The sequence below is a fragment of the Odocoileus virginianus genome, chromosome 12, assembly GCF_023699985.2.
Source record: "Odocoileus virginianus isolate 20LAN1187 ecotype Illinois chromosome 12, Ovbor_1.2, whole genome shotgun sequence".
NCBI classification, from domain to species: domain Eukaryota; kingdom Metazoa; phylum Chordata; class Mammalia; order Artiodactyla; family Cervidae; genus Odocoileus; species Odocoileus virginianus.
Genome location: NC_069685.1, coordinates 3,755,893 through 3,772,037, shown reverse-complemented (window position 1 = coordinate 3,772,037; position 16,145 = coordinate 3,755,893). Strand labels below are relative to the sequence as shown.

The window sequence follows — 16,145 nt, the reverse complement described above, 5'->3', positions numbered from 1 at the left end:
AGTGATCTTTGGTGTTACTATTATAACTGTTTTGGGGCACCACACACCACACCCAGGGAACGTGGCAAACGTGACTATGAACGTTATGTGTTCTGACTTCCCCACTCTTGGTCTTTTGCCCACCTCTCTTCCTCTTCTCAGGCCTCCCTATTCCCTGGGGCACAGAAATATTGAAGTCAGGCCAGTTAATAATCCTACAGTGGCCCCATTGTTCAAGTGAAAGGAAGAGTTGCATCTCTCTCCCTTTAAATCAAAAGCTAGAAATGATTAAGCTTAGTGAGCAAGGCATGTCAAAAGCAGAAATTGGCTGAAAACTTAGGCCTCTTGCATCAGTGAGCCAAGTTATGGATGTGAAGGAAAGTGCTTGAAGGAAATGAAAAGTGCTGCTCCAGTGAATATACAAATGAAAGTGAAACAGTTTTACTGCTGATGTGGAGAAAGTTGTAGTGGTCTGGACAGAAGATCAAACCAGCCACAACATTCATTCTCTAAGCCAAAGTCTAATGCAGAGCAAGGCCCTAACTCTCTTCAATTCCCTGAAGGCTGAGAGGTGAGGAAGCTGCAGAAGAAAAGTTTGAAGCTAGCAGAGGTTGGTTCATGAGACATAAGGAAAGACCCTGTCTCCGTAACAAAAGTGCAAGGTGAAGGAGGTAGTGCTGATGTGGAAGCTGCAGAAAGTTGCGCAGAAGATCTAGCTAAGATAATTAACGATGGTGGCAGCAGGAAATAAGGGCTTCTCTAGTGGCTCTGTGGCAAAGAATCCACCTGCCAAGCAGGAGACAGAGGTTCAGTCCTTGGGTTGGGAACATCCCCTGGAGAAGGAAATGGGAGTCCACTCCAGTATTCTTGTCTGGAAAATCCCATGGACAGAGGAGCCTGGTGGGGTACAGTCCATGGGGTCGCAAAGAGTCAGAAATGAATTAGTGACTAAACAACACTAAACAACAGATTTTCAACACAGACAAAACAGCCTTCTATTGGAAGATGTCATCTAGGACTTTCATACTTAGAGAGGAGAAGACAATGCCTGGCTTCAAAGCTTCAAATGACAGGCTGACTCTCTTGTTAGGGTCTAATGCGGCTGGTGACTTTCAGGAGAAGCCTAAGATTTGAATATCTTAGGGTCCTGAAGAATTATGCTCGGTCTACTCTGCTTTTGCTATATAAATGGAACAACAAAGCCTGGATGGCCGCTCATCTGTTTGCAACATGGCTTACTGAATGCTTACTAACCCTCAGGGAAAAAGATTCATAATACTGCTGCTCATTCACAATGCACCTGGCCATTCAAGAGCTCTGATGGAGATGTAAAATGAGATGAGTGCTTTTATGCCTGTAACACAACATCCATTCTTCAGCCCATGAATCAAGGACCGATTTTGAATTTCAATTCTTATTAGTTAAGAAGTACATTTCATAAGGCTGCAGCTGTCATAAATAGTGATTCCTCTGATGGATCTGGGCAAAGTAAATAAAAAGCCTTCTGGGAAGGATTCACCATTCTAGATGCCATTAAGAACACTTGTGATTCATGGGAAGAGGTCAGAATATCAACATTGACAGGGGTTTGGAAGAAGTTGATTCCATCCCTCATGAGTGACTTGGAGGAATTAAGCCTTTAGTGGAGGAAGGAGTTGCAGATGTGGTGGAAACAGCAAGGCAGCAAGAATTCAAAGTGGAGCCTGAAGAATTGCTGCAGTCTCATGATAAAACAAATGAGGAGTTGCTTCTTATGGATAAGTAAAGGAAGTGGTTTATTGGGATGGAATCTCCTCCTGGTGAAGATGCTGTGAAGACTGTTGAAATAACAAAGGGTTTAGAATATTACATAAACTTAGTTGCTAAAGAAACAGCAGGGTGTGAGAAGACTGACTCCAATTTTGAAAGGAGTTCTATGTGGATAAAATGCTATCAAACAGCACCACATGCTACAGAGAAATCGTTCATGATAGAAAAATGCAGCAGACTTCACTGTCTTGTTTGAAGAAATTGCCGCAGCCACCCCGACATTCAGCGACCACCAATCTGATCAGTTAGCAGCCACCAACTTGGAGGCAAGACCTTCCACCAGGAATAAGATTACAACTCCTTGAAGGCTCAGGTGATGGCTAGCATTTTTTAACAACAGATACTTTAAAATAAAGAAATGTACATAATTTCTTGGATATAATTCTGTCACACACTTAACAGGCTACAGTGTAGTATAAACATACATAGTATAAACTTTTATATGTACTGAGAAACCAAACAACTTGTGACTTGCTCTGTTGTGATAGTCACTTTATTGCAGTGGTCTGGAACCTGACCCAAAAGGTATGCCTATATATTACATCCCTGAAACTTCCTTTTTTTATAACTTGATGTTTGTGCTTCTTAATCCCTTTCACCTATTTCATTCCCCCACTCCCTTCCCCTGTGGCAACATCTGTTTTATTCTCTGTATCTCTGACTCTGTTTCTATTCATTTGCCTTTTTTTTATATTCTATATGTAAGTGGTGTATGATATTTGTCTTTGTCTGACTTCTAAACTTAGCATAACCTTCTAGGTCCATCCATGTCCTCAAGATATGCAAACTTTGGTTCTTTTAATGGCTGAGTAATATTCCATTTTACATATATACCCCGTCTTCTTCATCCATTCATCTATTAAGGAACACCTAGGCTTCTTCCATATTTTGGCTATTGTAAATAATGCTTCAATGAACAGGGGGTGCACACATGTTTTTAAGTTGGTGTTTTTACCCAAGTCATACCCTAAAGAAGAACTGCTAGATGGTGAGGTAATTGTATTTGAACACTGTTTTTCATTGTTGTTGTTGTTGCTGTTTTTTAGGAATCTCCATTCTGTTTTCCATAGTGGCTCCAACCATTTACAGTCCCATCCGCAGGGCACAAAGGCTCCCTTTTCTTCACATTCTTGCCAGCACTAATTATTTCTTGTCTTTTTGATAACCACAGTTCTGACAGATGTGAGATAATATTTCATTGTGGTTTTGATTTCCATGTGATTTGATTTCCCTGGATGACTGATGAGCATCCTTCATGTGCCTGCTGGCCATTTGTATGCCTTCTTTGGGAAAATGTCTATTCAGGTCCTTGGCCCATTTTTACAATGAATTGTTTGTTTTTTTAATACAGAGTTGTATGAGTTCATCATGTATTTGGAGATAAACCCCTTGTTGAACATATCATTTTCAAATATCTTCTCCCATTCAGTCAGTTACATTTTCATTTTTGTTGATGGTTTCTATTGCCATGTAAAAACTTTTTAGCTTGATGTGGTCCCTTTGTTTATTTTTGCTTTTGTTGTCCTTGCCTGAGAAGACAGATAAAAAAATATTGCACAGACTGATGCCAAAAAGTGTCCTGACTGTTTTCTCCTAGGATTTTTATGGTTTCAGGTCTTACACTTAAGCCGTCAATCCATTTTGAGTTTATTTTTGTATCTAGTATAAGAAAATGGTGTAGTTTCATTCTTTTATATGTAGCTGTCTGGTTTTCCCAACACCATTTACCAAAGAGACTGTCTTTTCTTCACTGTATTTTCTTGCCTCCTTTATTGTAGATTAATTGATCACATTAGTGTGGGTTTATTTCTGCACACTCTATTTCATTGATCTAAATGTCTGTTTCTGCCAGTACCATACTGTTTTGATTACTATAGCTTTGTAGTATGGCTTGAAATCAGAGAATGTGATACCTTCAGCTCTGTTCTTTCTCAAAACTTCTTTAGCTGTCTGGAGTCTTTTGTGGTTCCATACAAATTTTAGGACTATTTGGTATTTTAATAGGGATTGGTATTGAAATGCCATTGGTATTTTAATACGGATTGCATTGAATTCATCGGTTGTCTTGGGTAGTATGGATTTTTAACAATATAAATACTTCTAGTTCATAATACTGGTATATTTTTCTATTTATTTGTGTCATCTTCAACTTATTTTATCATTGTCTTAGAATTTTCCAAGTACAAGTCTTTTACTTCCTTAGGTAGGTTATTCCTAGATATTTTATTCTTTTTGATGCTATGATAAATGGGACTGTTTCCTTAATTTCTATGTTTCATAGTTCATTGTTAGTATATAGAAATGCAACATGTTTCTTTGTATTCATTTTATATCCTGCAACTTCACCAAATTTATTAATGAGTTCTTGTAGTTTTCCAGTGGCATCTTTAGCATTTTCTATTTATAGTACTATGTCATCTGCAAACAGTGGCAGTTTTACTTCTTCCTTTCCAATTTAGATTCCTTTTCTTTTTCTTCTCTGATTGCTATGGCTAGGACTTCCAAAACTAAATTGAATAAAAATGATGAGAGTGTGTATCCTTGCCTTGTTCCTGATCTTAGAAGATAATTGTTCAGCTTTTCACTGTTGAATATGAGGTTAACTGTGGGTTTGTCATAGTGTTTATTATGTTGAGGTGTGTTCCCCCTATGCCCACTTTGTTGAGAATTTTTATCATAAATGGATGTAAATTTTGTCAAGTGCTTTTTCTGAACCAATTGAGATGATCATGTGATTTTTATCATTTGTTTAGTTAATGTTATCATGTTGATTGATTTGTGGATGTTGAACTGTTCTTGCATTCCTGGAGTAAATCCCACTTGATCATCATCTTGTATGATTTTTTTCAATGTATTGTTGAATTGATTTCCTAATATTTTTTGAGGATATTTGCATCTATGATCATCAGGGATACTGACCTGTAATTTTCTTTTTTTGTAGTGTTTTTGTTTGGTTTTGGTATCAGGGTAATACTAGCCTTATAGATTGAGTTTGAGAGTGTTCCCTTCTCTCTTTCTTTTTTTAAAAATAATTTGAGAAGTTTAACTCTTCTTTAAATGTTTGGTAGAATTCCCTGTGAAGCCATCTTGTCCTGGATTTTTGTTTGTTGGAAGTTTTTTGATTACTGATTCAATTTCATTACTAGTAACTGGTCTATTCAGATTCTCTATTTTATGTTGATTCAGTCTTGGAAGACTATATGTTTCTAGCTATTTATCCATTTCTTCTAGGTTGTCTAATTTGTTGGCATGTAATTGTTTGTAGTAGTCTCTTATGACTGTATGTTTATGGTTGTAATTTCTCCTGTTTCATTTCTGATTTTATTTGGGCCCTCTCTTTTTTCTTGATGAGACTGGCTAAAGATTCATCAATTTTGTCTCTTTTCAAAGAAACAGCTTTTGGTTTTGTTGATCTCTTATATCTTTAAAAGTCTCTATTGCATTCATTTTCACTTTGCTTTTTATTATTTCCATTCTTCGACTAACTTTTGGCTTTGTCTGTTCTTCTTTTTTCTGGTTCCTTTAGATTTAAATTTAAGTTGTTTATTTGAGATTTTTCTTGTTTCTTGAGGTACACCTGTATTGCTATAAACTTTCCTCTTAAAACTGATTTGCTGCATCCTGTAAGTTTTGGACCTTTGTGTTTCCATTTTCATTTGTCCTGAGGTGTTTTTTTATTTCCTTTTTTTTTTTATTGCTTTGTTAATCCATTGGTTTTTAGTAGCACATTGTTTAGTATCTATATGTTTGTATTTTTTCCAGATTTCTTCCTGTAGTTGATTTCTACTTTTATACTATTATGATTAGAAAAGATATTTGACATAATGTTGATATTCTTAATTTATTGACACTTGTTTGACATATGGTCTAGCATGTTATCTATCCTGGAGAATGTTCCATGTGCACTTGAAAAGAATGTGTATTCTGCAGTTTTTGGATGCACTGTTGTATATACATCTATTAAGTTTATCTGATCTAATCATTTAAGGCCCATATTTCCTGATTGATTTTCTATCTGGGTGATCTATCTATTGATATAAATGAAATATTAAAGTCCCCTGCTAATACAGTATTGCTGTCAATCTCTCCCTTTATGTCTGTTAATATGTGCCATATGTATTTAGGTGCTCCTATCTTAGGTGCATAAACATTGCCAAATGTTATATTCTTTTCTTGGACTGACCCCTTTATCATTTTGTAGTCTTTGTCTTTTGTTTTAGTCTTTGTTTTAAAGTCTACCATTTCTGATGTAAATATTGCTCTCCTAGCTTTCTTTCAGTTTCCACTTAGAAGGAATATATTTTCCATCTTATCACTTTCAGTCTCCGTGTGTTTTTGGATCTGATGTGTCTCTTGAAGCTAGCATATAGATGGGTTTGAGTTTTTAATCCATTCGGTCACCCTATGTCCTCTGATTGAGTATTTAGTCTATTTACACTTAAAGTTCTCATATATATACTTACTGCCATTTTGTTCATTGTTTTTTGGTTGTTTTTATAGTTCCTTTCTCCTTCTTTTATTCTCTTCCCTTATAGTTTAGTGACTTTCTTCAGTGTTTGCTTAGAGTTCTTTTCACTTTATTTTTTTGGTATATCTATTGTGGGTTTTTGGTTTGTGGTTCATGAGTTTCATATATATGGACACACACACATATTATATATATATATACACACAGGGATTTGTTTTGAACTGATGGTCACTTATTTGAATGCATTCTAAAAGTATTACGTTCCTACTCCTCTCCAGCCCATGTTTTATGGGTTTGACATCATATTTTATATCTTTTTGCTTTGTGTAGCCCTTAACTACTTATTGTAGTTATAATTTATTTTACAGATTTTGTCCTTTAATCTTCATATTGGTGGTTGACCCACTGCCTTCACCAGTGGATTTACCTTTACCAGTGAGTTTTTTTCCTTTCATATATTTTCTTATTTCTAGTTATGGCTAGTTGTTTTCCACTTACAGAAAACCCTTCAACATTTCTTGTGAGGCTGGTTTAGTGGTGATGACTCTTAGTTTTAGCTTATCTGGAAACCTCTTTATTTCTCCTTTGATTCTGAAGGAGAAATTACCTTTGTTGGGAAGAGTATTCTTGTTTGCACCTTAAAAAAAAAATTCTTTTAGCACTTTAAATATATCCTGACACTCTCTTTTGGCTTGTAAAGTTTCTGCTGAAAAATCAGTTTATAGCTTTAGGGGGGTTCCCTGGCATGTCATTCATTTTTTCTTGTTGTCTTCCAAATTTTGTCATCATCTCTAACTTTTGCCATTTTAACTCTGGTTTGTGTTGATGTGGATCACATGCTTTGGGTTCACCATGCTTTGGATTCTCTGTCCTTCCTGGACCTGTATGTGTTTCCTTTCCCCGGCTTAGGGAATTTTTCTTCAAAGAAGTTTTCTGGCATTTCTTTCTCGCTTCTCCTTCTCAGACTCCCAAAATGTGAATGTTAGTATACTTGAGCTTGTCCCAGAGGCCGCTTAATGTATCCTCATTTTTAAAAGTTCTTTTTGTTGTTGTTGTGATTCAGTGACTTCTACTGTCTTCCAGGCCCTGATCCATTCTTCTGTATCATCTAATCTGCTGTTGATTCCCTCTAGTGTATTTTTTGTTTCAGATATTATATCCTTCAGCTCTGATTGGTTCTTTTATATTTTCTAAGTATTTGTTGACGTTCTCACTGTGTTAATCCATTTTTCTCCTGAGATTTGTGAGCATCTTTATGACCATCACTGAGCTCTTTATCAGATAAATTGCTTACCTTTGTTTCATTATTTTTTTTTTCCTGGAGTTTTATCTTGTTCTGTTCTTTTGAAAAAAATTCCTTTGTCTCGTCTTATTTGACACTTTGTGCTTGTTTCTATGAATCAGGTATAACAACTCCCCGCAGTCTTACAGGCGTGGCTTTGTGCACCAGATTGCTTTGTGGACATGTTTTCCAGGCAACTTGGCAAGCTGGCTTGGACTGGAGTGGGCATGGGCTGGGGATTTCCCAGGGTGTGCCTGGAGCCAGGGTTATTTTAAAAGACGCCGTGCTTCACTGAGTCCCAGTTAAAAGGGATCTTAGGAAACATTATGATTTAAACGAGGATTTGTGACCTTGTCTGAGAAATGACTTGTCATTTACATTATTTCTATGGTGAAATGCTTTCTCTGCTTCAGGCAATTGACATACCACCATTATCGAGACAGCATTTTCTATAGGTGTAATCCTGTCCCATCAGGGGATCAGCAATGGGGAGTCGCCTGGAGCAGGAAACTCCCAGGGGCTGTAGAAGGTGTCTCAAATGACGGTGAGGTTGTGTCGTCTATAAGAGGGCAGAGAGGACTTCGGGGGTCTTCCTGCCGCAGTGACTCCTTGGGCCACTGGTCCTTATGACGTAGTGCTGAGCACTGCGGAACACTGGTCAGCGCAAGAGATGAAGGCAGAAGTTAATGCTGCCAAAAATGGCGATGCTGGGAAAAGTGGCTGCTCTAAGAGGACCTTCCCTCCACCTGCACAGCACCGTTAGCACCAGCGTGGGCTTCCTTCAACTCCCCACATGCTCTCTGCCTTGAGGGTCTCTGCTCAAGGTTGTGCCAGCATTAGAGGTGTGTCTGCTTACTAACTGAACTTCAGGGTTTCTCTATGCAAAGCAGCTGGTTACCATAATTAGGCCGCGACATGCTCTTGGGGCAGGGGCTTTGCACTCCAATAGTCTGTGGCTTGATTCTGGGCTCCCTGGTTTACTGCCTGCGGGACCATGGCCCCCTGCCTAGCTTTTCTTCCTACAATTTCTTCGTTTATGAAGTGGAGGAGGGGGACAGGTAACACCAGCTCCTAAAGCCATCCTAAAGATTATGGGAAAAAATGTAGTAACATTTAAACGAACTGACATGTTAAACGTTCAATATGTCATATCATTGTAATAGAAGTGTTATGTTTTCCGAGCTTACCCTTCCCTGCCCCCATTCAAGTCTTCCTGTTTGTTGGCAGTATGACTTTGTAGAACCCAGAACTCCCTTGCTATTCAAATTACACTGGAAACAGATTTGCCAGATTAGAAACTGTGTTCGTGTCAGAGCGGCCTCCACAAAGGGAAGCTTGGCTTTGGGCTGGAATTGATGTGATCGGTCCCAGCTCTTTGTGGCTGGCCTGTGGCCTGTTTTTGAGCCTGAATATTGCTTGACAGAAACCTGACTGTAGTAGAGAGGAAACCCACTTCCCTTCCTCTGTTCTCTCTCCCACAGAGGGGCCTTGGCGTACTCTGGGAGAGGAATACCCAGTTTTTAAACTGCACTGGTACAAGAAATGCCTCTCGGGTCTGCCCTCTGCACCACGCGAACTGCTCTGACCAGCTTTCCTCACTTGCCATGAAGCCTGCCACTCCCAGATGGAACACAGTGAGTCTCACCTATAATGTGAGGAGTAAGGAAGCACCCACAAAGACCCGTAGGGCCCTTTCTCAGACCCGGAACTCTCTGTCCAGGTTGCTTTTCTGGAAGGAACAGAGCCCACATATGATACCCCCGTTGTCTCCGAGAATGTTAGTGGAGCATCTTGGTTCTCACACTGTGCCAAGGCGAGGAGCTGAGGGGCAGGAAGAAGCTGGAGGAGGAGCAGCGGAGGGCATGGGGCTCTGGCCATCTGAGATATAGGAGCAATGAAGCACCAGGAGGCAGCATTTGGGTATTTTAGGCATTGGAGTTCCTCTTCACCAGCAGAGAAATAACTCTGTGTGTAGCTCAGGCAATTCATTAAACAGTAGAAAAATGAAGTGCTCTCATTGAAACAGAATGTGAATTGCATTCAGGAGATAAAAACTAGTACATTTAAATTCATCCAAAATGTAGATCTCTTTCACAAGCCTTAAACAATTTATAAAATGTATAGCATTTTATAAGAAGGAGAAAGGGTACTGTATGTCCATTTACTGCTGGGTAAGCCAGGCCCTACAAAGGCTGTGTAAAACCCTAAACTGGCCAGCTTAGAAGGTTTCTTAATATCACCCTAAAGCTGTTTCCGAAGTGCGGTTAAACTAAAATACTCATAAACCTGGAATTCATTTACTTGAATGTCAGCTTTCATCATTACATTTATTTATCTGGTTTCTCTCACTGAATATATTTTCCTTTCTCCAAAGCAGAAGTAAAAGTTGATATCTGCCTCCCCCACTTCTCTATAGAATTACAAATGAGCATGCGAATGGCTTAATAATCATAACAATGTTTCATGGATACTTCTGATTTATTCTCCAACACAGATCAAAATCTGACATTGTCTTATTACCACTGAACACTACACATTTTCTCTTTATCTCATCAGTTTTATCTGAATTGGATTCAGATCTTGTCTATAGAACACAGGCAGCAAGAACAAACTTGTGGACACATTATGAGATTATGAGATTATAAACACTTTGGAAAGATTAGTGAATGATCCGATGGAACTATATACATTTCAAGAGGTTGGCAGTGGTAACTAAAGTGAGCGTTGGAATATTAAATCCTCATTTGTTATGTGAGTAATAGCTTGTCCGTTGCTTATGATTTATCAGACGTGAAATACGTACATAGTTGTTAGAAGTGCAAACTTCTAACTCTTATTTTATGATAAAATGTCTGTGACCTGACTTAGCATAGAACCCTATAAAATGCTGAGCTAAAAATCAACATGCAAATAGTGCTCTAGAAAATTTAAACAATGGTTTCACTTCTCTTCCTCCTGGCCTTCACTAGCTATTGTCTAAAACAATAAGATTTACAGGCATGTCTGAATCTCCATTAAATATGAATGTGAACGCACAGCGGTAGAGCAAGTCTCCAAACAGTTTTGCAACGAAGGGTCAAAGAGGTGTAACACCCTACTCCCCATCAGGAAAAAGGAAATGAAATATACTTTCTCATGGTTGAACTGAAGGGTGTGCTGGGGAAGGAATGAACGGAATACATACCGTGGTGTTCTCCCTGAGAGGGGTTTTCGGGTGGCTCTGAAGAGGATGTAGCTGGTAATAACTGAGAACATTCCCCACATAGACAGAAATCGCCACCAGTAAAGTTTTATCGTGAAATACAAAGGGACAACCCACATCTGCAACAGGGTCACCAGCTGTCAGAAAGATGAACAGAAAGTCTCCTTCAGTGACTGAGGATCAGGCAGCATGTCTACTATTGACGATTCGGAAGCTATTCTGGGTTAGGTGTTGGGGGAGCCACCTTCACCACCCTGCCTGGGACATGGCGCCCGGTCACCACCCCACTGCAAGCTGTTCTGTACATGCAAAGCCCTGAAGGGCACAGTTATTTGAACATTCAGATGGGAAATAACCCAAAACATCCATCTTCCATCGCCTCTTGCAGATATTTCAGAGGAAAGGAACTTTAGGCTGCGACAGCTCTACGATGTTGGACAAAAGATTGCACTTTGGCTGTAAAGTTGGGGACCACAATGCCTGCTTTCCTGCGCTGACTCTGAGTGAGAGTGTTAGTCGCTTCGTCGTGTCTGACTCTTTGTGACTCCGTGGACTGTAGTCCAGCAGGCTCCTCTGTCCATGGTATTTCCCAAGCAAAATTACCAGAGTGGGCTGCCATTCCCTTCTCCAGGGGATCTTCCTGATCCAGGGATCGAACCTGGGGCTCCCGCATTGCAGGAAGATTCTCTGCTTTCTGAGCCACCAGGGTGGGAAACAAATGATATTACAGCTGTAAAGGCTCTGGAAACATGCTGGGCTGCAGGGAGCAGGGGCTATAGTTGCTCTCACGGCACAGATACACACGCACAGCGATGGCAAGGGAGGAGGTGGTGTCAGGGAACGTCCCGTCTGTCCCAGAGCGCTCCGTGGGGCTAACCCTCGCATCCTGACTGTGCGGTGACCTTGCCCCTGCTGACTGGGCCTATAAACCACCGTTTGCTTCTTGCCTTTTCTCTTCATTACTGGTGCCCTTTCCAGGCGGTCCCAGGTGGGAATCAAACTCTTTCCTCCTTCTGTGTCACCCCTTGGGGCCTGTACCGCTGACCTGAGTCCCAGCAGCCTTCAGAAGGTCCCTCAAGTTGGCTGGCCTCAGTTCTGCACGGCAGGAAGCAGGACAGACTGAACTGATGGGCTGTGGGTCAGTGACTGCATACAGCTACCACAGTGATACTTTACTCTACAGACCAGGCCTAATGCCAGCTACTCACCTCCTGGTAAAAAGCAGATTGGTCGGGGAAGGGAAAGGCTACCCACTGCAGTATTCTGGCCTGGAGAATTCCATGGACGAAGCCCATGGCGTCGCAAAAGAGTCAGACACGACTGAGCAACTTTCACTTTCACTTTTTTCACTGGAACAGTAGCAATAACCCTTGGTCTTTTATGTTTTAGAACATGCGACTAACTCCCTACATTTGCTCAGCATTAATATATGAGGTGGATGGCAAAGATGGTTGTCTCACGTGTGGAGTTAAATTGGTAATACTCTGTTCAGGGAGATTCTGAGCCTGGCTTCTGTCTGATCAATTGATCACGCCTGCCAGTGATGTGGAAAGACTCATCAGAGCATGCATGTCACATGTCTGTCATCTGAGTATAAACAAGACTTATGTTGTTAGTTTCTTCATCTTTGTGATTAAAAATAGGCTGCTGAGAAAAAAGTTTCTGGGTATACTTTTGGGTCCTTAAATAAGAATTTCGTTACAATAGTCTCAAGGTCAATAATCAGAATTATTTGATAGAACTTCAAGATGTAAATGAACTGCAGCCTTTCTTCTTTCCATGTCAAATAAGAAGACATTTTCCAGGCTTTTTATTCTTTTTAATTCTTCTTGAATGGGCTGGATCTGAAGTCTTCTAAGAGTCGCTCTAAATTTTCTTTCAAATTACACACAAGACGGCAGAGTAGAAGGATGTGAGCTCATCTTCTCCTGTGAGAACTCGAAAATTGCAACTCGCTGCTGAACAACCATTGACAGGAAAATTTTAGATCCTTTCTTTGGATCCCACCGAGAAAAGATACACCACATCCAAGGGTAAAGGAGAAACCCCAGCAAGATGGTAGGAGTGGCAAAATCACGTTTAGAATCAAAACCCCATACCGGCCAGAGATGCCCAGAGGGCTCAAACAAAACCTTGTGCACACCAGGACCCAGAGACCCCCCAGAGACTGATCTGCTCAGTCTCTGGCTGAGGAGGCCTTACCAATAGCTGAGAAAAGAAGGGAAGCGAAAGGCAAAGGAGAAAAGGAAAGATATACCCATCTGAATGCAGAGTTCCAAAGAATAGCAAGGAGAGATAAGAAATCTTTCCTAAGTAATCAATGCAAAGAAATAGAGGAAGACAATAGGATGGGAAAGACTGGAGATCTCTTCAAGAAAATTAGAGATACCAAGGGAATATCTCATGCAAAGATGGGCACAAAAAAGGACAGAAATGGTATGGACCTAATAGAAGCAGAAGATATTAATTAAGAAGAGGTGGCAAGAATAAACAGAAGATCTTCATGGCCCAGATAACCATGATGGTGTGATCACTCACCTAGAGCCAGACATCCTGGAGTGCAAAGTCAAGTGGGCCTTAGGAAGCATCACTACAAACAAAGCTAGTGGAGATGATGGAATTCCAGCTGAACTATTTCAAATCCTAAAAGATGATGCTGTTAAAGTGCTGCACTCAATATGCCAGCAAATTTGGAAAACTCAGCAGTGGCCACAGGACTGGAAAAGGTCAGTTTTCATTCCAATCTCAAAGAAAGGCAATACCAAAGAATGTTCAAACTACTACACAATCACACTCATTTCACATGCTAGCAAACTAATGCTCAAAATTCTCCAAGCTAGGTTTCAACAGTAACATGAACCAAGAACTTCCAGATGTTCAAGCTGGATTTAGAAAAGGCAGAGGAACCAGAGATCGAATTGCCAACATTAGTTAGCAATAGAAAAAGAAGGAGAATTTCAGAAAAACATCTTCTGCTTTATTGACTATGCCAAAGCCTTTGACTGTGTGGATCACAACAAACTGGAAAATTCTTCAAGAGATGGGAATACCAGACTACCTTACCTGCCTCCTGAGAAATGTGTATGCAGGTCAAGAAGCAATAGTTAGAACCAGACATGGAACAATAGTTAGAACAGACTGGTTCCAAATTGAGAAAGGAGTAGGACAGGAATGTATATTGTCACCCTGCTTGTTCAACTTATACACAGAGACTGGACTGGTTAGCACTGAAGAACTGATGCTTTTGAACTATGGTGTTGGAGAAAATTCTTGAGAGTCCCTTGGACTGTAAGGAGATCCAACCAGTCAATCCTAAAGGAAATCAGTCCTGAATATTCATTGGAAGGATTGATGCTGAAGTTGAAACTCCAATACTTTGGCCAGCTGATGTGAAGAACTGATTCCTTAGAAAAGACCCTGATGCTGGGAAAGATTGAAGGTAGGAGGAGAAGGGGACAAGAGGATGAGATGGTTGGATGGCATCACAAACTCTGAGCAAGCTGAGAGTTGGTGATGGACAGGGAAGCCTGGTGTGCTGCCGTCCTGAGTCGTAAAGAGTCAGACACGACTGAGTGACTGAACTGAACTGAAATTGTCTTTCAGAGAACACTACAATTGTTATTATGTATATGAATTTGAGAAGAAGGCATGGCAACCCGCTCCAGTATTCCTGCATGGAGAATCCCCATGGACAGCGGGAGCTTAGTGGGTTACAATCCATGGGGTTGCAGGGTCAGACACGACTGAGTGAGTAAGCATAGCACAACATAGCATATGCATTTGAACAAAAATATACATGGTGAAGGGCTTTCCCGGTGGCTCAGATGGTAAAGCGTCTGCCTGTAATGCAGAAGACCCGGGTTCGATCCCTGGGTTGGGAAGATCCCCTGGAGAAGGAAGTGGCAACCCACTCTAGTACCCTTGACTGGAAAATCCTATGGATGGAGGAGCCTGGTAGGCTACAGTCCATGGGGTCGCAAAGAGTTGGACATGACTGAGCGACTTCACTTTACATTGCTTTTTTTATACATGGAGAAAATCTGAAGTAACTGTTTGGAGAGTTCAGGAAAAGATATCTTACAACATACTTTTTTTTTGTTTATCAGGCAGTACTTTCAGGGAAGAGTAAATATTCATTACTTCTGCCTGAATTAATCAGATCATTGCTTTCATTTTCCATCTTATTTTGTAGGTATGGCCAAAGCTAATGAATGAGTTTGCACCTTTATTTGTGAAACTGAGATAAACATGTATATGTGTATCCAAACAGGTAAAACAAGTTTTACTGAAGGAAGCAGAATAGTTTTCATGTGGGCCAGAAACCACATGCTAGGTAACCAGGACCTAAGATGTTTCATTTAGCACTTAGCATCAACAACTTTTAAGATTTTTATGTGGACCATTTTAAAAGTCTTTCTTGTGTTTGTTACAGTATTGCTTCTGTTTTATATTTTGGTTTTTTGAGTGAGGTCTGTGGGATCTTAGCTTCCAACCAAGGATTGAAACCACACTCCCTGAACTGGAAAGGGAACTCTTAGCCACTGGATTGCCAGGGAAGTCTCTGACTCTACTATTGATAATGACAGTGTGCGGTCCCTCAAAAAAGTCTCCTCAGTATTTAGGTCATTCATTTCTTATAACTGATCACCAAGATTGTTATCTATGATAAATTATAACCTCTGGCTTTTTGAAGTTCATTACTCTGGCATTAAAGAAGGAAACGGACATGAACCCCATCTTTCCAAATCTGATCATCTGTCACTTGGCATTTTTCATTTTTTTGCTTTAAGTTATGATTCACTTTTACATTTACCCTGTAAAATGCTGAATTTTTAAAAAAATGAATAAGATTCAGTTCATTTTAATTTAGAGAAACTCTCATGCTTCTATATTTTATACTTTAGATTATAAGTAAAAATTTATAAAACTAATCTATTTCCTCTAATCAGTGGTGCTATGTTCTAACTATAGTTTGAAGCAATGACTGGATTACATTTTCATAAAGCTAATTCTTTCCCTGTAGAGCTATAAGTCTGACCCATTTCTTGAAGATGCCAAATTTCTCTTACTTGATGCCTGGGTTTAATGAACAATAAATAACAATGTTCAATTTATAGACATGCTACTTTTAAAAAATAGGCCTTGGAGATGGGAAATAAAAGGAAAGTAAAAAATCATTATGATGTATTATGTATGCAAATATTAATTTCTTGACTATCTTTAAAGTGGAATACTCAGAGTCATGTTTTCTCAACATGCAAGGGGAAAGGTCAGAAGTTTGCATTATGAATTCAATAACTGCATGAGAAGTCATTTCGAAATGATGGCCACATTTCAAAGCAATTTAAAAGATTCTTTATCAATTTCCAGAAGAGTTAGAACTGCTCATTTTTAATAGTAACTGC

At 39.8% G+C, this 16,145-nt stretch overlaps 2 protein-coding genes and 1 non-coding gene across 10 annotated transcripts in view; 2 read left to right on the top strand and 1 right to left on the bottom strand.

The window, feature by feature from the left end:
• Positions 1-9,605, top strand: part of TLR2 (toll like receptor 2) — a 64,321-nt gene extending 54,716 nt beyond the window's left edge. The window contains exon 2 of the transcript XR_011490570.1: positions 9,020-9,605. The gene's annotated coding sequence lies outside the window, so the exon portion shown is untranslated. The remainder of the gene's footprint in view (positions 1-9,019) is intronic.
• Positions 1-16,145, bottom strand: part of RNF175 (ring finger protein 175) — a 65,918-nt gene that overhangs the window by 21,611 nt on the left and 28,162 nt on the right. For all 8 annotated transcript variants that reach the window (XM_070474727.1, XM_070474730.1, XM_070474732.1 and 5 more), the window contains one exon: positions 10,723-10,877. In XM_070474727.1, coding sequence (XP_070330828.1) covers positions 10,723-10,877 — 155 coding nt within the window. The remainder of the gene's footprint in view (positions 1-10,722; positions 10,878-16,145) is intronic.
• TRNAY-GUA (transfer RNA tyrosine (anticodon GUA)) lies at positions 14,550-14,622 on the top strand. The gene has a single exon. It is a non-coding gene; the product is annotated as a tRNA-Tyr (tRNA).